Raw genomic sequence first — 21262 nt, forward strand, 5'->3', positions numbered from 1 at the left:
TCTCAGAAGGTTCCTTGAAGGAATGTGGTTATGTGTGTGTGTGTGTGTGTCTGTGTATGTATGTGTGTGTTTGAGAGAGAGAATTTGAGTGTGTGCATGTATGTATACCCAGGTTACCTGTTATAGAAGATGAGGATTTCTGTGCTTAAAATCTTTTTGCTTTATGGAGTGAAATGTCATACTTTCTCTAATTAATAAAAATGAGTGACCACTAATAGAATTTCTCACATATAACACAAAATGTAGTATATTATGATTGTAAGCTCTGGCTTTAAAAACTTGACACTTCTTTTTTTCCTCTGAAGTTTCAGGAATTTTTTTCTGCTCTAGAAAAGGGGAGAAAAATGTAGAATATCATTCTGAAAGACTATACAAATCATTGAGCTTCTCTGAGTGACAGTTACTTTACCTGTAAAGGTCTATCTTTTTTACGAGGTTATGCTTGTTTTCTGGGAAGTTAGGCATGAGAGTGCCAAACAAGAAAATGTATTAAAATTGCTGTGAGTTTTGAAATGGAAGTGAAATTGCTTTCCAAGTTTTGTGGTGCATCTCAGAGGCACGTAGAGATGATTATTTTCATGTAGATTCCTTTCAGTCCTTTGGGCTTTTAATATATTGCTTCTTATAGTACCATTTAAGAAACTACATTATAAGTAGTTAAAGGGTAACATTATGAGGGACAGTACCAGAAGCTATAGATAGAAAAGGATGGAAAGAAGGTGTTGAGGAGGTAGATTTGTCTTGCATGATTGGGTAGTTGTTGTGCTAGTTATTAGGATAGGGGACAACATAAGATCAGTAATGAATAAGCTTATATTTGAGGTTCTTACAGGACTGGTAGGAAGAGAGGTACAGAAGATAATTAGGGACTTGAATCTGGCACTCAGGAAGGAAGTCCTGGATTGGAGAAATATTTTAGTCAGTTGGAGCTGTAGGCTTAGATGAGGAAGTTTAGGGAGAGTGTGAGTAAATTGAAAACAGGGCCTGGGGTAAAGCCTGGAGGGCACCAGCATTTAAAGTGGGACAGAGGGGGCTAAAAAGGAATGAGCAGAGAGAGAGAAGGGGAAACAGGAAACTGAGAGAACTAGGGCTTCAAGAAGAAAGAGGGCTAGTGTTGTCAACATTTCTCCACTGGTTGCCTCTCAAGATTATAAACCTCGTTCATTCCCTTTCTCAGTTACAGTGACATGAGAGTAAGACTGTGTGTTCCTTTCTCTATACCTGTAATGGCAAAGTCAGCTATGAGTGGTTTATTCAGGTCTCTTCCCATGACTATTGACATATAAAATCCAGCAATCCAACTTTTTTCTGACTTCCAGTTGGCAATAATAATCACTTACTGTTACAATTGTTCCATTGTGTGAAACCTAGTGATCTTCTACAGCCTCTCATCAGCATAGCTAGCTCTTTATTCTTATGTGCTTTATTTTTCAATTTCCCATAGCACTTCCTCTTTCAACCCTTCTGTGATTGTGTGAATTTTTTTCATCTCCCACCTTGACTTTGCTCTCTCCTGTTACACATAGATTTTATTAGCTACATTTTCCTCTTTTATGCTCCTATTCCTATTCCTCCTACTCTGTTCTTTTGTCACTGGCAGCTCCATTGCTGGTCTCTTATCTCCCTTTCTCCTTTTTTCTTTCTTCTGATATATTATGTGGCAGTATCTAATACTCAGTTTTGTATTTCTCATTATTTATCTTTAATATTTCTGTATCTTATTTCCAGGACTAGATTATTCATTTAAGGGAAAGTAGGGCATCTTTACTTACGTGAATTTGCCTAGCCCAAAATGTTGTATATGTTTATGCACATATATTATTGATTGATTCATAGAGGATAGGAGTTCCCCAGAGCTCCGGGGGATGATGCATAAAGAGAGAGCTCTCAGACGACGACTTCTACTACTACTACTACTACTACTACTACTACTACTACTACTACTACTATTCTTCTTCTTCTTCTTCTTCTTCTTCTTCTTCTTCTTCTTCTTCTTCTTCTTCTTCTTCTTCTTCTTCTTCTTTCTTCTTCTTTCTTCTTCTTCTTCTTCTTTCTTCTTTCTTCTTTCTTCTTTCTTCTTCTTCTTCTTCTTCTTCTTTCTTCTTCTTCTTCTTCTTCCTCTTCCTCTTCCTCTTCCTCCTCCTCCTCCTCCTCCCTCCCCCTCCCCCTCCCCGTCCCCCTCCCCCTCCCCCCCCCCCCTCCTCCTCCTCCTCCTCCTTCTTCTTCTTCTTCTTCTCAGGAATGAATAAATAAATAAAATCTTGGAGAAGAAAGATTTTATTTTATAGACATAGAAAGAGAGAGAGAGGGGCAGAGACACAGGCAAGAAAGTAGTATCATCATCATCATCCTCCTCCTCCTCCTCCTCTCCTCCTCCTCCTCCTCCTCCTCCTCTCCTCCTCCTCCTCCTCCTCTTCTTCTTCTTCTTCTTCTTTTCTTCTCCAAGATTTTATTTATTTATTCATTCCTGAGAGAGAGAGAAGCAAGGAGCCTGATGTGGGACTCAATCTTAGACCCTGGGATCACAGCCTGAGCTGAAGGCAGGTGCTCAGCCACTGAGGCACCCAGGCGTCCCATCTCAGACTTCTTTTAAATTGGGCCTGCTGAACACACATAGATGAGATAAGATGCTTCTATTTTTATTTATTGATTTATTTATTTATTTTTATAAATTTATTTTTATTGGTGTTCAATTTGCCAACATATAGAATAACACCCAGTGCTCATCCCATCAAGTGCCCATCTCAGTGCCTGTCACCTAGTCACCCCCACCCCTCGCCCACCTCCCCTTCCACCACCCCTAGTTCGTTTCCCAGAGTTAGGAGTCTTTCATGATCTGTCTCTCTTAGATAAAGAAGCTTCTTACAGAAGATATCCTTATTGTTTGAGTTTTATTCCCCAGAGTTCCCTAAGAACTTTTTTTCTATCCAATTCAAGCTGTAAAGACCTCTGGCTGTTTCTTTCATCTATTGGCTTGAGATGTTGCTTAGGACTTACTTGAGGAACATTATGTATGTATTCCTAAGCAATTTTTTTCTTTTTCAGATTCAAAAGATTTGGGATTATCAGATGTCTTTTCCAGGGCTAATTGATTAATTAGGTTGAATGAAACTATGACAAAAGCTTAGTTTTCTCACACTGTGAACACCTTAACTTACTGGCTGGGTTTAGTAACCTACTTTGTGGCTTTGAACAGCTCTCAAGATAGCTTGGAAGGTTTTAGAAATAGGAACTGGGTCCTACTGTGTATTTTGCTCAGAGTACCAAACCGTACATATTATATGTGCTGAGGAAACATTAATTAAGTGAACTCATTAGTACATTATCTGTTCTATTGTATTTATGTAAAAGGGGTGGATTTTCTTTGCTTCACTTGTTTTCAACACACTTAATGAGAAGTCTATGGCTGTTATACCACATATTAAACTTGTGAATCTGAGAACATGTATCTTAATAGAACAGGGAAACCAAGCTTTCTCTAAAGTGTGAACTTGAAACTTCATGTGATGAATAGCTGTTGTCTCCCTGAGAATACCTTTCTGCTTTTTCTGCTAGAATTGGCCTTTTCTCATCTTTCTCGGATTTCCTTTCAAATAATCTTATATTTCAATAAGAGCTTTCTGGGGGATGTTTTTAGCATAATATAAGTGTTTACTTGTTCCACTCTAAGACTGTAATTACATTTGATTTGGCCCTTCCACTGATATTCCACCATGTATGATGTTGCTTTTGCTTAGTGGTTATGTGGCTCTTTCTGGAATGATTTGTTTGTTTGTTTGTTTCTTTCTTTCTTTCTCTTTTTTTAAATTCTGTTTTGTCTTTTTATTATTTTTATTTATTTATTTTTAATTTATTTATGATAGACATAGAAAGAGAGAGAGGGGCAGAGACACAGGCAGAAGGAGAAGCAGGCTCCATGCTGGGAGCCCAATGTGGGACTGGATCCCGGGGCTCCAAGATCAGGCCCTGGGCTGTAGGCAAGCGCTAAACTGCTGAGCCACCCAGGGATCCCCCTCTGGAATGATTTCTTTATTTTCTTTCTTTCTTTCTTTCTTTCTTTCTTTCTTTCTTTCTTTCTTTCTTTCTTTCTTTCTTTCTTTCTTTCTTTCTTATTATTTTTAATAATAAATTTATTTTTTATTGGTGTTCAATTTGCCAACATACAGAATAACACCCAGTGCTCATTCTGTGAAGTGCCCACCTCAGTGCCCGTCACCCAGTAACCCCCCCCCCCCACCCCCCGCCCACCTCCCCTTCCACCACCCCTAGTTCGTTTCCCAGAGTTAGGAGTCTTCCATGTTCTGTCTCCCTTTCTGATATTTCCCACTTATTTTTCCTCCTTTCCCCTTTATTCTCTTTCACTATTATTTATATTCCCCAAATGAATGAGACCATAGACTCTGGCTGCCCCCCACCCCAGATAAACACTGTATTTCATTCTCTACTCATCAGTTATGAACTTCACTGCCAGTGGCCTGATGATTTAAGTTTGGGAGTTGGGGAGTGAGGCCCTTACTGAAGGTCTGGCCTTGACTCTGTAACCTAAAGTAGTTAATTAGTCGGTGGGAGAAGCCAGGAGCAAACCAGAGATCTGGTACAGAAAGGAAGGGATATTTATTAACAGGAGATGTCTTTTTATTTTTTTATTTTTATTTTTTTAATTTTTATTTTTTTATTTATTTATGATAGTCACAGAGAGAGAGAGAGAGGCAGAGACATAGGCAGAGGGAGAAGCAGGCTCCATGCACCGGGAGCCCGATGTGGGATTCGATCCCGGGTCTTCAGGATCGCGCCCTGGGCCAAAGGCAGGCGCCAAACCGCTGCGCCACCCAGGGATCCCAGGAGATGTCTTTTTAAAAGCTTTTATTTTTGGCAATAAAGAGCACAACATAATCTCCAAAAAAAAAAAAAAAGTTTGTCCTTCTCCTATTGACTTATTTCACTCAGCATAATACCCTCCAGTTCCATCCGCATCGAAGCAAATGGTGGGTATTTGTCGTTTCTAATGGCTGAGTAATATGCCATTGTATACATAGACCACATCTTTATCCATTCATCTTTCGATGGACACCGAGGCTCCTTCCACAGTTGGGCTATTGTGGACATTGCTGCTATAAACATCAGGGTGCAGGTGTCCTGGCATTTCATTGCATCTGTATCTTTGGGGTAAATCCCCAGCAGTGCGATTGCTGGGTGGTGGGGCAGATCTATTTTTCACTCTTTGACGAACCTCCACACAGTTTTCCAGAGTGGCTGCACCAGTTCACATTCCCACCAACAGTGTAAAAGGGTTTCCTTTTCTCCGCATCCTCTCCAACATTTGTGGTTTCCCGCCTTGTTAATTTTCCCCATTCTCACTGGTGTGAGGTGGTATCTCATTGTGGTTTTGATTTGTACTTCCCTGATGGCAAGTGATGTGGAGCATTTTCTCATGTGCTTGTGGGCCATGTCTATGTCTTCCTCTGTGAGATTTCTGTTCATGTCTTTTGCCCATTTCATGATTGGGTTGTTTGTTTCCTTGCTGTTGAGTTTAATAAGTTCTTTATAGATCTTGGAAACTAGCCCTTTATCTGATACATCATTTGCAAATATCTTCTCCCATTCTGTAGGTTGTCTTTGAGTTTTGTTAACTGTTTCTTTTGCTGTGCAAAAGCTTCTTATCTTGATGAAGTCCCAATAGTTCATTTTTGCTTTTGTTTCTCTTGCCTTCATGGATGAATCTTGCAAGAAGTTACTGTGGCCGAGTTCAAAGAGGGTGTTGCCTGTGTTCTCCTCTAGGATTTTGATGAAATCTTGTCTCACATTTAGATCTTTCATCCATTTTGATTTTATCATTGTGTATGGTGTAAGAGAGTGGTAAAATACAGCATCCATTCCTGATCAAAACTCTTCAGAGTGTAGGGATAGAGGGAACATTCCTCAACACCTTAAAAGCCATCTATGAAAAGCCCACACAGCAAATATCATTCTCAATGGGGAAGCACTGGGAGCCTTTCCCCTAAGATCAGGAGCAAGACAGGGATGTTCACTCTCACCACTGCTATTCAACATAGTACTAGAAGTCCTAGCCTCAGCAATCAGACAACAAAAAGAATTCAAAGGCATTCAAATCGGCAAAGAAGAAGTCAAACTCTCCCTCTTCACCGATGACATGATACTCTACATAGAAAACCCAAAAGACTCCACCCCAAGATTGCTAGAACTCATACAGCAATTTGGCAGTGTGGCAGGATACAAAATCAATGCCCAGAAGTCAGTGGCATTTCTATACACTAACAATGAGACTGAAGAAAGAGAAATTAAGGAGTCAATCCCATGTACAATTACACCCAAAAGCATAAGATACCTAGGAATAAACCTAACCAAAGAAGTAAAGGATCTATACCCTAAAAACCGCAGAACACTTCTGAAAGAAATTGAGGGAAGACACAAAGAGATGGAAAAATATTCCATGCTCATGGATTGGAAGAATTAATATTGTGAAAATGTCAATGTTACCCAGGGCAATGTACACGTTTAATGCAATCCCTATCAAAATACCATGGACTTTCTTCAGAGAGTTGGAACAAATTATTTTAAGATTTGTGTGGAATCAGAAAAGACCCCGAATAGCCAGGGGAATTTTAAAAAAGAAAACCATAGGTGGGGGCATCACAATGCCCGATTTCAGTTTGTACTACAAAGCTGTGGTCATCAGGACAGTGTGGTACTGGCACAAAAACAGACACATAGATCCATGGAACAGAATAGAGAATCCAGAAGTGGACCCTCAACTTTATGGTCAACTAATATTCGACAAAGGACGAAAGACTATCCACTGGAAGAAAGAGTCTCTTCAATAAATGGTGCTGGGAAATTGGACATCCACATGCAGAAGAATGAAACTGGACCACTCTCTTTCACCATACACAAAGATAAACTCAAAATGGATGAAAGATCTAAATGTGAGACAAGATTTCATCAAAATCCTAGAGGAGAACACAGGCAACACCCTTTTTGAACTCGGCCACAGTAACTTCTTGCAAGATACATCCATGAAGGCAAATGAAACAAAAGTAAAAATGAATTATTGGGACTTCATCAGGATAAGAAGCTTTTGCACAGCAGAGGATACGGTCAACAAAACTCAAAGACAACCTACAGAATGGGAGAAGATATTTGCAATGACGTATCAAGGGCTAGTTTCCAAGATCTATAAAGAACTCATTAAACTCAACAGCAAAGAAACTAACAATCCAATCATGAAATGGGCAAAAGACATGGAATGACTTCTTTAAAAAATTTTTTTTCCAAAGTATTACAGGAAAATCATTGTGTTTATCACTATCTTCTGAAAAACATTTTGTTTAAGTGACAGTATTTATTTTAACTGATAATGACTAATGGGTTCTCCAGGAGCTGAGTGGAGTGAACCGGCACACCTAGTGTCCCTTACCTGGCTTTGACCGCAAGTTCCTGTCAGACCTGGATCTCTTCAGGAGCCCTTTTACTTTTGCTTGAACCCCCTTTCATAAATCTTGTAAAGAAGCCTTGCCTTTCCCTAAGTTTCCTATGTACAGTTTGTAAATGTAAGTTGAGGGTAGTGTTACTATTAATAATAAACATATGAAACTTCTTAGTAAGGGTAGAAATTCTAGGCTTGCAGGCCTGGCAGTAATGCCCTCATTACTTACCCCCATTTGTGTGTGTGTATGTGAGAAAATGCATTAATCTAACCATATTTGTAGCTCCAGAGGAGAGAGGATGGATGAACAAAGGAATTTTTTTATGGATACTTAAATAGTTTTCTAGGAACCTAAAGAATGGTTGCAGCATTCTGGGACATTTTGGTTTTCCCCAAGAACAGGATCCTTGTGAGAAAGTATTCAAGGTTTAGCAAAACAGGAGATATAGATGTAGGAGATGTATATTGCATATTATCTGGCTTTTTTTTCAAGTTTTAGTTATTTTTAGTAATCTCTATACCCAACATAGGGCTCAAACTCACAACCCTGATACCAAGAGTCACATGTTCTTTTTTTTTTTTTTTTTAATGTTTTATTTATTTATGATAGTCACAGAGAGAGAGGCAGAGACATAGGCAGAGGGAGAAGCAGGCTCCATGCATCAAGAGCCCGATGTGGGATTCGATCCCGGGTCTCCAGGATCGCGCCCTGGGCCAAAGGCAGGCGCCAAACCGCTGCGCCACCCAGGGATCCCAAGAGTCACATGTTCTTACTGAGCCTGCCTGGCATCCTTATCTGGCTTTCTTTTAAGGGCTTTCTTCTTTCCTTCAGTGAGATTAGTCGCCTGGACCTGGGTCTAAGTGTGGAAGTATGGAACAAAGGACTGATCTGGGACACCATGGTTGGGACTGTGTGGATTGCACTGAAGACTGTTCGTCAGTCGGATGAGGTCAGTCAATGCATTGTCAATTTGGAGGTACGGTTCTAGCCCATGCTTGTCCCCATCCTAGCTGCATTCAGCTAATATTCATCCATGCATCTTAGATTGTTCTGCCCCCCCCTTTCTAATTAGTGAGCATGCAACCAGCCTATTGAGCATGAACCTCAGTCAGAGGTTCAATGGATTTTATTTAAGTCTTGTCTTCTCTCTGTCCTATGACTGAACTCAGAGGTGCCAGAACATTTTTTTAGCCATATCAGATAGATATCCCCTTTTCAGGACTGTGTGTGAGAGAAGGATAGAGGGATTGGAGGGAGAAGGAAAAAAGAGGGGGAGTATGTTTGTGTATGTGATCTAGGATACCTGTGGTTTCTGTATTCCCCTCTAAGATACTATCCTGGGAGGGATCCCATTAAAATTCCTCAGCCTGGATCCTGTTCTCTTCTTTATTTCTTTGAATCACCAATTCCCAGGGAATTGGTTTCAATCTTCTGTCTTCCATATATAACCCTAACAGAGTTTAAGGAATTACTATGTGGGGCAATTGTTATTCATACTATCTCTATACATTATTCCAAGAGTGCTTTTCTACTTCATTTTCCCAGATCAAAACAACTCAGCATCATTTCCCCGATAGACAGTTACTCTGAACTTGGAAAAAATGTATTGTTTTCTTATTTGGTTTTAACATTGACTGCGTGTTTTCTCTAGGAGTATGGATATTGCAAGTGTGCCTCCCTTTCCTAAATTCTTTTAGTTCTGGCTAAGTCTCTACTTCCCCAGGCCGAGGGGTAGTTCATTTTTATTGTGGCTCCAGTTCAGGTGTACTTTAACTAGTAATGTTAGTAGCTCTTTACTGATTAGAAGTAGCAGCACTTATTAAGTGACACAGTCTTTAAAAATTGTGCAGATTAAATATTAATTTATGGAGATGTTTGGTTTTTGAGTTTGGTACTTCAGAATTCTATCTTCAGTGGTCTTTCAGAGAGCTGAGCAAAGTGATAGCTAATTGTCTACCAAAGAGGGAGAACAGAAACCACCTGGCTGTAGAAGCAGGTGGTGACAGTGGTATATTTGCCTTATCAGGATGTGAGTGGTCCCCAGGAGCTCTCCAATAAGGACATTCAGAGAAAAACACCAGCTCTTAAACCAGGAGGAAGGGAGGCTTAAAGAAATTAAGTTTAATCTTAGATCTTTTTTTTTTTAGGAAGGGCCTGGGGAGTGGTCCACGTTGGAGGCAGAGACATTGATGAAAGATGATGAGATCTGTGGAACTAAAAACCCAACTCCTCATAAGATTTTGCTTGATACAAGATTTGAGCTGCCTTTTGGTGAGTTTATTGAACTGGACTTTGAAAACCATTTAATACTTTTTACCATATGGTTAACAATTGTTTGCTAGTCTCATTACTGTATTTTTTGTTTTGTCATCTATCTCCTTTGAGGGCATTTTGTCTTCTGCCCTAGTCCCTATAACACTACCCTAGGAATGGTGCAAACTGTAGAATGATACTCAGTAAAGAATCCACACTAAGTACATTCTCTTCAAGTCATTAGGTTTCTCTATTTTAATAACTTAGGAAATGCTTATTAGAGAACATCAGTAATTTGTTCTTTTAATAATTTAACATTCATTGGCTTAAAGTGAATATATACCTTGTGATTTGTCAATTTTAATATTGAAATAGCATTGATAAATAGAAAAGTATTTGAAAATACTTTTTAAGTCAGAAAGACACATACCATATGATTTCACTCATATGTGGAATTTAAGAAACAAAATAGATGAACAGAGGGGAAGTAAAAGAAAAATAAGGTTAAAAACAGAGAGGGAGGCAAACCATAAGAGACTTCACTTTAGGAAACAAACTGAGGATTGCTGGAGAGATAGTGGGTGGGGAGATGGGGTAGTTGGTTGATGGGTATTAAGGAGGGCCCTTGATGTAATGAGCACTGGGTGTTATATGCAACTTGAAGAATCACTAAATTCTACCCCTAAACTAGTAATACACTAAATGTTAACTAAATTGAATTTAAATAAAAAATTTAAAACAATTTTTAGAAAACAAAAAAATACACGTTCATGGCAAAAATAGGCTTTTTAAAAAATATATAGTTTTGCTGGAGAGTAGATCTGTGGAGCTCCACACACTGTTAGTCCATCCCTCATTTTCTTTCATTTATTTATTTTTATCTTTTTAAATTTATTTATTTATTTATTTATTTATTTATTTATTTATTTATTTATTATTTATTTATTTATTTATTCATTTCATTCGTTCGTTCGTTCATGAGAGAGACACACAGAGAGGCAGAGACACAGACAAAGGGAGAAGCAGGCCCCATGCAGGAAGCCTGACATGGGACTTGATCCCAGGTCTCCAGGATCACACCCTGGGCTGAAGGCGGTGCTAAACCGCTGAGCCACGCGGGCTGCCCTGTTTGTTTTTATTTTAAGTAGGCTTCACATCCGTCATGGGGCTTGAATTCACAATCCTAGGGTCAAGAGTTGCATGTTTCATCAACTGAGTCAACCAGGCGTCCCCTCCCCACCATTGCATTTTAAACAGATATTTCTCTCTTACAATACTGTATCACTTATATTGTGTCATTGCTGGCAGTATACATTTCTATCTAGATTTTGAGTTTCATGAGGGCTCTTGTGTACCTTATTTTGATATCTTTAGAGTTTGCTTGGCATGTAATAGTGTCTGATAAATGTTTTTTTTTAATTTTTAAAAATTTTGAAATTAATTTTTAAAAATTTATTCATGAGAGAGAGGCAGAGACATAAGCATGGCTCTCTGCCTCTCTCTAATCTCATGAATAAATAAATAAAAGTTTTAAAAGATAATAAAAAATAAAGAGTCCTTCTAAAGGAAGAATTTTAGCTTACAGTGTGCCATATTTTGGCAATGAAATTTTTTTTCGGATAATTCATAAGCCCATGAAATATTTTATTCAGTTATATACCATTAACTTTTAAAAGTAGTAATGTGATTTTTAAATTTTTTTTATTTTTTATTTTTTGTAATGTGATTTTTTTAAAAGATTTTATTTATTTATTCATGAGAGACACAGAAAGAGAGTGGCAGAGACATAGGCAGAGGGAGAAGCAAGCTCCATGCATTGAGCCCGATGTGGGATTCAATCGTGGAACTCCAGGATCATGCCCTGAGCCGAAAGCAGACACTTAACCACTGAGCCACCCAGGCGTCCCGTGATTTTTTTATTATGTTCAAAGTTTAGAAAATACATGTACGCAAAAAAAAAAAACCAAAAAAAAAAAACAAATAAACATTAACATATGATCTCACGAACTGGAGATTTTTTAATGTGTTGATATGTTTCTTTTATTTAAAATTTATTTATTGGGATCCCTGGGTGGCGCAGTGGTTTAGCGCCTGCCTTTGGCCCAGGGCGCGATCCTGGAGACCCGGGATCGAATCCCACGTCAGGCTCCCAGTGCATGGAGCCTGCTTCTCCCTCTGCCTGTGTCTCTGCCTCTCCCTCTGCCTGTGTCTCTGCCTCTCTCTCTCTCTGTGTGACTATCATAAATAAAAAAAAAAAAAAAAAAAAAAAATTTAAAATTTATTTATTTATTTATTTATTTATTTATTTATTTATTTATTTATTTATTTGAGATAGGGGAAGAGGGGCAGAGAGAGAGGCAAAGAGAATCTCAAGCAGACTCCATGCTGAGTGCATCATAGGGCTTGATTTCATGACCCTGAGATCATGAGCTGAGCTGAAACCAAGAGTTAGATGCTTAACCAACTGTAACATTGAGGCACCCCTGATATGTTTCTTTTAGTTTTTTAATGCACTTAATAGTTATTCCTATAAAATAGTACAAATATATTATATTTTAACTTGTTTTACTCACTAATTACATAGTTAAATAATTGCTCACAAAATAAATGCTATTCCTCTATAATATTTTTGGTGGTTGATTTTATTTTATTGTATGAACTTATAATAATAATAATAATATTTGTTGGCCGATTACTGTGTGCCAGTATGTATATCACTAAACATTTTTACATAGTATCTCATATAATCCTCATTTCAATCCTTCAAGGTAGATCCAACTATGATCTGATTATGAGGAAATGGAGGCACAGAGTATTTAAATCCTTTGCCCAAGATCACATAGCTAGTAAGTAGGAAAGTGAGGATTTAAACTTGAATGATTTGGCTTTGGAAACTGGGCTTTTAATTTAAACTATAATACATTTAACCATTTTTCTTGCTGTGGATTTTGATTGTTCAAAGTTTGTACTGTTATAAATAGTACTGCAAGGGGAACCTGGGTGGCTCAGTCAGTTAAACATCTGCCTTCATTGGCCTTAGTCTCAGGTCATGATTCTAGGGTCCTGGGATGGAGCCCTGCCACCAGCTCCCTGCTCAGCTGGTACTCAGCCCAACCTTGTGTGTGGGCTTACATGCTCTCTCTTCTCAAAGAAAATCTTTTTGAAAAAAATAGTACTACAAGAAAGATCCTTGTAGCTCCACATTAAAAAAAAAAAAACTATTTTGAGGATTGAGGCAATAATTCATGCACAATGGTCTTTTTTTTTTTTTTTTTAAAGTTACCCATGGGGGGAAAAATTAAGTCTTCCTCACAAATATGTTCTCTTCCCTATAGACTACCATGATTAGTACTTTCTTGTGTATCTTTTCAGTCAATTTTTGAATATATAAGTACATATATAAATTCTAACCTTTAAATTTATTTATTTATTTACTTTTAAAAAGATTTTATTTATTTGAGAGTGAAAGAGAGTGTAGCGTGCAAGCACATGAGCAGGGGGAAGGGGCAGAACAGAGAGGGAGAAGCAGACTCCCCACTGAGCAGGGAGCCATGACCTGAGCCAGTGCTTAACTGCCCCAACCTCTTTTTATAATACAGTAGTAGGATATTTGTTGTATCTTGCTATTTTCCACTTAATAATGTACCTTAAGAATCATTCTACATCAGAACATATAAACAGCCCTTCTTCCCCTGTCATTTCTTTTTAATAAGTGCAGAATACACATTTTGTGGATGAGGTAGTTCTATAAATTAGGTTATCCATTACTTGAAGGTTTTATTACAAAACATGAAGATATTGGCACCAGTTGGTGAAAAGCTGTTTGAGGGGAAGGAGGTGAAATTTTGGATTAGAGGGACAAAGGAGAGGGGCTGAATTTGATTTCTTCATGTGGACTACTGGAAAGTCTGTTTAAATGTCTCCAAAGTTGATCTGATCCATATATTGCCTCACTGTTGTGTTAGGTATATGGAATATACTTGATGTTTTTTGTTTTTGTTTTTGTTTTTTTTACTTGATGTTTTTAGAAGTGGGTTTTTTTTTTTTAAGTTACAGTCTTAAACATATAGAAATGAGGATGTACTATAATTTTTTTCTTGACTCCTTTTTTTTATTGTTGTAAAATCACATAACATAAAATTAACTGTCTTAATCATTAAGTGTAATGTTCACTGATATTAACACATTTATGATGTGCAACCATTACTGCCATTCACATCCATAACTCTTTCGATCATGTAAAACTGGAACTCTATACCCATTAAACTAACTTCCCCATTCTCCCCTCTCCCTGTTCCAACCCCTGGCAATCACCATTTTACATTCTGTCTCAGATTTTAACTGCTCTAAGTATTTCATGTAGGTGGGATCATATAGTACTTGTCCTTTTGTAACAGGTTTATTTCATTTAGTGTAAAGTCCTCAAGGTTCATTCATGTTGTGGCATGTGTCCTTTTCAAGGCCGAGTCATATTCCATTGAATGTATATACTACATTTTGCTTATCCTTTCATTCATTGATGGGTAATTGAGTTGCTCTCACATTTTAGCTATTGTGAATAATGCTGCTATGAACTTAGGTCTACAAGTAACTCTCTGAGATTCTGCTTGCAATTCTTTTGTGTATATACTGAGAAATGGAATTGCTAGATCATATAGTAATTCCATTTTTAATTTCTTAAAGATATCGCCATGCTGTTTTTCATAGTGGCTTATCATTTTATACTCCCATCAACCATATACAAGGGTTCCAGTTTCTCCACATCCTCATCAACATTTGTTATTTTCTCTTTTTTTAGAGTGGCCATCCTAATGGGTGTTAAGTGGAAACTCATTGTAGTCTTGATTTGTATTTTCCCTAATAATCAGTGATATTGAGCGTCTTTTCATGTGCTTATTGGCTATTTGCTTTTTTTAAAGATTTTATTTATTCATTCATGAGAGAGAGAGAGAGAGAGAGAGGCAGAGAGAGAGAGAGGCAGAGACACAGGTAGAAAGAGAAGCAGGCTCCATGCAAGGAACCCAGGTGGGACTTGATCCCCGGGTCTCCAGGATCATGCCCTGGGCTGAAGGTGGTGCTAAATCGCTGAGCCACGTGGGCTGCTCCTTATTGGCTATTCGTATATCTTCTTTGGAGAAATGTCCATCAAGTCCTTTGTGATTTTTGAATTGAGTTTTTGTTTTATTGTCCTTAAGTTTTAGGAGTTCTCTATCATTGTGGGCATTAATTCCTTATCAGATACATTTTGTAAATATTTTCTCCCATTCTATGGGTTACTTTTTTGTTCTGTTGATACTATCTTTTTTTTTTTGATACTATCTTTTGATGCAGAAAATTTTATTTTCATGAAGTCTTGTTTGTCTGTTTTTTCTGTTGTGACCTGTACCTTTGGTGTTCTAAGAGATCAGTGCCAAATCCATAGTTATGCAGCTTTTGCCCTATGTTTTCTTTTAAGAATTTTATAGTTTTAGGTATTAAATTTAGGTCTTGATTGATTTTGAATTAATCTTTCTCTGTGGTATTAGGTAGAAGTCCAGCTTCATTCTTTTGCATCTGGATATCCAGTTTTCCTAACACCATTTGAAAGACATTTTCCCCTATTAAGTGTTCTTGGTACCCTTGTCAAAAAAATCATTTGACTGTGTATGTGAAGGTTTATTTCTGGGCTGTTTTATTGCTTTGTATGTCTGTGCCATGCTCTTTTGATTACTGTAGTTTTGTAGTAAGTTTTGAAATTAGGAAATTTGGGTCCTCCAGTTTTGTTCTTCCTTTTCAAGATTGTTTTAGCTATTTGGGGTTACTGAGATTCTGTATGAATTTTATTTTTTATTTTTTTTATTTTTATTTTTTTTTTTTATTTTTTTTTTTGTATGAATTTTAGAATGAGGTTTTCTTTCCTTTCTTTTTTCTTTTTCCAGTTAATGGGTAACTTTATTTTCTTTTTCTTTTCAAAATTTTATTTTAAATTCTGGTTAGTTAACATACACTGCAATATTGGTTTCAGGAGTAGAATTCAGTGATTCACCAGTTACTTAAAACACCCAGTGCTCCTCATAACAAGTGCCCTCCTAATGTCCATCATCTGTCTGGCCCATCCCCCACCCACATCCTTCCATCAACCCTCAGTTCTCTATCTTTCAGAGTCTCTTATGGTTTGTTCCCTTCTTTCTTTTATTTTTCCTTCGCATATGTTCATCTTAAATTCCACAGATGAGTGAAATCATGTGGTATTTGTCTTTCTCTAACTTATTTTGCTTAGCATAATATACTCTAGCTCCATCCACATTGTAGCAAATGGCAAGATTTCATTCTTTTTTATTATTTTAAAAATTATTTTTATTTTTGAAGGAGAGAGAGCGTATACATGCATGTGAGTTGGGTGGGGGTGGGGGTAAGAGGCAGAGGGAGAGAGAATCTTAAACAGACTCCATGCCTAGCTCAGAGCCCAACCCTGAGATCATGACCTGAGCCGAAATCAAGAGGTGGATGCTTAACTGACTGAGCCACCCAGGTGCCCCAAGATTACATTCTGTTTGATGGCTGGGTAATATTCCATTGTATAATGGAATATTCCATTCCACACACACACACCACATCTTCTTTTTCCATAGAATGAGACTTTCTATGTCTGCAAAAAAACAGATTTTGATAGCGATGCATTATGTAAATCATACTGGGTAGTGTTGACATTTTAACAATATTAAGTGTCCTAATCCAATGGAAATAATAGTACATTACTTTGTTTTCTGTGAAGATTCAAGATCATGTTTATGGCAAGAACCAAGTCACCAGTAAAATTAGTCCGTCACTTTCTAATTTTGATTATTTGATGGAAAAAGGATTATTGACCCACAAACAAATTAATAATCTAGTAACATAGTTTCTTCTTTTTTGTGGTAGATATCCCAGAGGAGGAAGCCAGATATTGGACCTACAAATTGGAACAAATCAATGTCTTGGAAACTGACAGTGAGGTAGGAATTGCCTTATTTGTGATACAGAGAGATGGAGAAAATTTCTTTCTAGGATGCTTTATAGTTTGTTAAGGGAGGGGCCCAGAAACATGTTGAAAAATGAAAGAATTAAAAAAAAAACGAAAAATGAAAGAATTTAAGCTACATTAAAGAACAAAGGGAGCTGGAAGGAATCATTCATTAGAAAGATCTAACTCCCACTTTTTCTATTTTTCTCATTGTCCCCCATAAATGGCTGAGTTGGCTTTTAGTCTGGCTCTAGTAAGTGAGAACTTATACTAGGGAAACTGTCCTCTTGTTACACAGACAACATTTCTTCCAATTCCCAGATTTTTGGATAAACAATTGACCCTTGAATAACAGGAATTTGAACTGTGTGGGTGCACTTACAGTTTTTTTTTTTTTTCTGATAAATGCAGTATAATTCTGTAAATGTATTTACTCTTATGATTTTAACTTTTTTTCTCTAGCTTATAAGAATATAGTATGTAATACATAAAAGATACAAAATATGCTTTAATTGACTGTTTATTGGTAAAGCTTCCCATCCGCAGTAGGCTATTAGTAGCTAGGTTTTTGGGGGATCGGAAGTTAATATGTGAACTTTTGCCTGTGTGGAAGGTCAATGCCACTAGTCCCCCATTGTTCAAGAGTCAACTGTATATTGTTATTTGTATGTTCTTTTTAGGGATGCTTGGGCTATTAAATGCTTGGTCCTATCCTTCTCTCCAGAGATAAATCTGGTGCACAGTAGGGAACTCAGTCTGGGCCATCAGCAATGGGGAATGTTTTTGTTACTGGTGGTGGAGGGAAAAGATCAGATTTTCATTTTTGGACATGTTGGGCTGTTACAAAATTGGTCTGATTATAAGGTAGAATTTGGAGTGCCAGCAAATATTTCAATGGAAATGTCTGATAAGCAACTTCATTAAAGAATATGAAGGTCAGGATTAGATAGGGTGAGGAGCTATAGGCATAGAGTTTGGATACATGAACATAAGTGCATTTGGAGTCAGCAAATACATTTTCTTTTCTTTTCTTTTTTTTTTTTTTAAGTGGTGTATCACCATGAATTGTGGATTTTGATATCATTGATTTGTTTTTAATCCATTGCAGTCATTGTTCTTTTTGATACTAAAATCATCTCATCTTTGGTTAGTGGGATATTCAACTTGGATTCTTTTTTTTTTTTTTTAAAGATATAAAAAAAAATAAAAGATATTATTTATTTATTCATGAGAAACACAGGCAGAGGGAGAAGGAGAAGCAGGCTCCCTATGGGGAGCCTGATGTGGGACTAGATCCCAGGACCCTGAGATCACGCCGACCCAAAGGTAGACACTCAGCCGCTGAGCCATCCAGGCGTCCCTCAAGTTGGATTCTGTGTGCTTTTTTTCCCTGTTTTTATCATGGAAAATTTTAAGGAGATATAAAAATAGAGGGAATAATAAAATGAAACTTGTACACTTACTCCTAAGATTCAGTAATTATCAAGATTTTGTCACATTTGGCTGCAAAATCATTTAAAAAACACAATGTAGAATCTTATCTTTTTATTCTCTGATGTGTATATAGCAGTTCCCATACCCAGGAACCCCTTGAGTCAGACACACTAAATTAAGACTAGCTTAGGGATCTCCCACTTGATAGAGTTGAATTGTACCACCATTTATTACTTTTCTTACTCATGGGCAATTAAATTTCACTAGTACAAATGTATGCTGCAGTGAACATTTTTGAGTCTATTTTTCCATGTTTATGTATAAAAGATTCTTTGGGTATATACCCAGGAAGTAGAATTGCTTGGTTGTGGGGTATGCCCTGTTTAGTCATACTAGATATTGTAAATTGTTCTCCAAAATAACTCTACCAATTTATATTCCATTTTCCTGCTTCTCTGTATACTTACTGATACTTGATATTACCAGATTAAAAATTTTTGCTAATTTAATAAGTTTAAACCATTGTTGTTTTAATCTGTTTTTCTCTGTTTATTGATAACATTCATTCATTCATTTATTTGACAAATTACTTACCAAACACTAAATACCAGGCATTGTTTTAGATGCTTGATAAACATCAAAGGTTAAACAAAGAGCCCTGTTCTCATAGATCAAATAGGAGGAGGCAGACAATAAGTAGGATCGTAATAAATATAGTAAGTGTTAAAGTTTGAGAAGTGCTATGGGGGGAAACCTGTTTTCACCAGGTAGTTTTGCATTTTTTTTGTTAGATATTCATTCCTAATCATGGTATTCTAAAAAAATTACATTTTCTAATAGTTCATTTTTGTTATAAGGCAAAGCTTTGTTGTTCATTTTTAGTATTGATCTTATTCAGCAATTTAAAAAATTTAATTACAGTATAATTTTAATTACAGCATTATATTAGTTTCAAGTGTACAATATAGTGATTGAACAGTTCTCTGTATTACTCAGTGCTCATCACGATAAGTGTACTCTTAATCCCCTTCATCCTAGTTTATCTCCCCTACCTCTGATAACTATCAGTTTGTTCTCTATGTTTAAGAATCTGGTTTTTGGTTTGTCTCTTTTTTTATTGTTGTTCATTTGTTTCTAAAATTCCACATATGAGTGAAGTTGTATGGTATCTGTCTTTTACTGACTTATTTCACTTATTAATATACTCTTTAGATCCATCCATGTTGTTGCAAGTGGCAAGATTTCATTATTTTCTGTGGCTGATTAATATCCCATTGTGTATATATACCGCATCTTCTTTTTCCATTCATCTATCCATGGACACTTGGGTTACTTCCATAATTTGACTATTGTAAATAATGCTGCTTTAAACATAGGGGTGCATACATCCTTTCAAATTAGTGTTTTTATACATTTGGGTAAATATCTAATAGTGGAATTACTGGATCATATGGTAGTTCTATTTTTAACTTTTTGGGAACCTCTATACTGTTTTCCACAATGGTTACACCAGTTTACATTCCCACCAGCAGAGGGATCTGTCTTTTATTCCTTATTGGAATTAGTAATAGCAGTATCTACCTCTGATACTTGTATCATAGTTTATTGCTTTAAAGTACTTCACATATAAAAGTGTATTTACATATAAAAAGTGTTTTGTGTTTTGGATTCAACTACTTGTAGTGCCCTGTACCATTAATACTCCTATGTAAGCTGCCATAAACTTTTGTCGAGATTATTGCAGTAATTAGTCTTTCCCTCTTGTTCCCTATAGTTTATCTCACACAGCAGTAGGACTTTTTTTTTTTGTATATAATTTTTTATTGGAGTTCGATTTGCCAAAATATAGCATAACAGTACTCATCCCGTCAAGTGTCCCCCTCAGTGCCTGTCACCCAGTAACCCCATCCCCCCGCCCACCTCCCTTTCTACCACCCCTTGTTTGTTTCCCATTGTTAGGAGTCTCTCATGTTCTGTCACCCTCTCTGATATTTCCCACTCATTTTCTCTCCTTTCCCCTTTAATCCCTTTCACTTTTTTATATTCCCCAAATGAATGAGACCATATAATGTTTGTCCTTCTCCGATTGACTTACTTCACTCAGCGTAATACCCTCCAGTTCCATCCACGTTGAAGCAAATGGTGGGTATGTGTCATTTCTAATGGCTGAGTAATATTCCATTGTATACATAAACCACATCTTCTTTATCTATTCATCTTTCGATGGACACCGAGGCTCCTTCCACAGTTGGGCTATTGTGGACATTGAGCAGCAGGACTTTTAAAGTGTAGTCAAGTCATACCTCTCTTGGGTTTAAAAGCATAAATAGCTTCCTTTGGGGTGCCTGGATTCCTCAGTCAGTTGGGCAGTTGGATGTCTGCCTTTGGCGCGGCTCATGATCTCAGGGTCTTGGGATCCACCGCATTGGGCTCCCTGCTCAATGGGGAGTCTGCTTCTCCCTTTCCCTCTCCCTCTGTGGCTCTTCCTGCTTGTGCTCTCTCTGTCTGTCAAATAAAAAAAACTTTAAAAAAAATTATAAATGACTTCCCAATACACTAAAGTCCATAATCCTTACCATGACCTCTGTCAAGGCCTTTGTGTATAATGGGGTACTCAAGAGGTATCTGTTGAATGAGTGGCTCATTCATTGGCAGTGTTAGAGCGCTCTATCTTGCCTAGTACATCAGAGTGTAGTAATAAGTGACAGAGTCAGGATGAGAACTCCAGATCTCATGTTTACAAATTGCTGGACCAAATTATATTTTTTGAATCCTCCAATAGGCTCTGAATCAAACTATTTTTCAGACTGTATACCTGTGTTAACTTTTTCTTTCCTTTTTTCCTTTTATTTATTTATTCATGAAAGACACACAGAGAGAGGCAGAGATATAGGCAGAGGGAGAAGCAGGCTTCCTGCAAGGAGCCCAATGTGGGACTGGATCCTGGATCCTGGGATCATGCCCTGAGCCAAAGGCAGACGCTCAACCGCTGAACCACCCAGGCATCTCAAGCCACCCAGGCGCCCCTGTTGTTGTTGTTGTTCTTTTTTAAATTTAAGTTTAATTTATTCATGAGAGAGACACAGAGAGAGGCAGAGACATAGGCTGAGGGAGAAGCAGGCTCCCTCTGGGGAGCTCCATGTAGAAC

At 37.4% G+C, this 21262-nt stretch overlaps 1 protein-coding gene across 5 annotated transcripts in view; it reads left to right on the plus strand.

Annotated features, from left to right (window-relative positions):
* UNC13B (unc-13 homolog B) overlaps nucleotides 1-21262 on the plus strand; it is a 231910-nt gene that overhangs the window by 61428 nt on the left and 149220 nt on the right. For all 5 annotated transcript variants that reach the window (XM_038552721.1, XM_038552722.1, XM_038552723.1 and 2 more), the window contains exons 4-6: nucleotides 8277-8394; nucleotides 9593-9716; nucleotides 16599-16672. In XM_038552721.1, the coding sequence (XP_038408649.1) occupies nucleotides 8277-8394; nucleotides 9593-9716; nucleotides 16599-16672 (316 nt within the window). The remainder of the gene's footprint in view (nucleotides 1-8276; nucleotides 8395-9592; nucleotides 9717-16598; nucleotides 16673-21262) is intronic.

Source organism: Canis lupus, chromosome 11 (assembly GCF_011100685.1).
Source record: "Canis lupus familiaris isolate Mischka breed German Shepherd chromosome 11, alternate assembly UU_Cfam_GSD_1.0, whole genome shotgun sequence".
Lineage (NCBI taxonomy): Eukaryota > Metazoa > Chordata > Mammalia > Carnivora > Canidae > Canis > Canis lupus.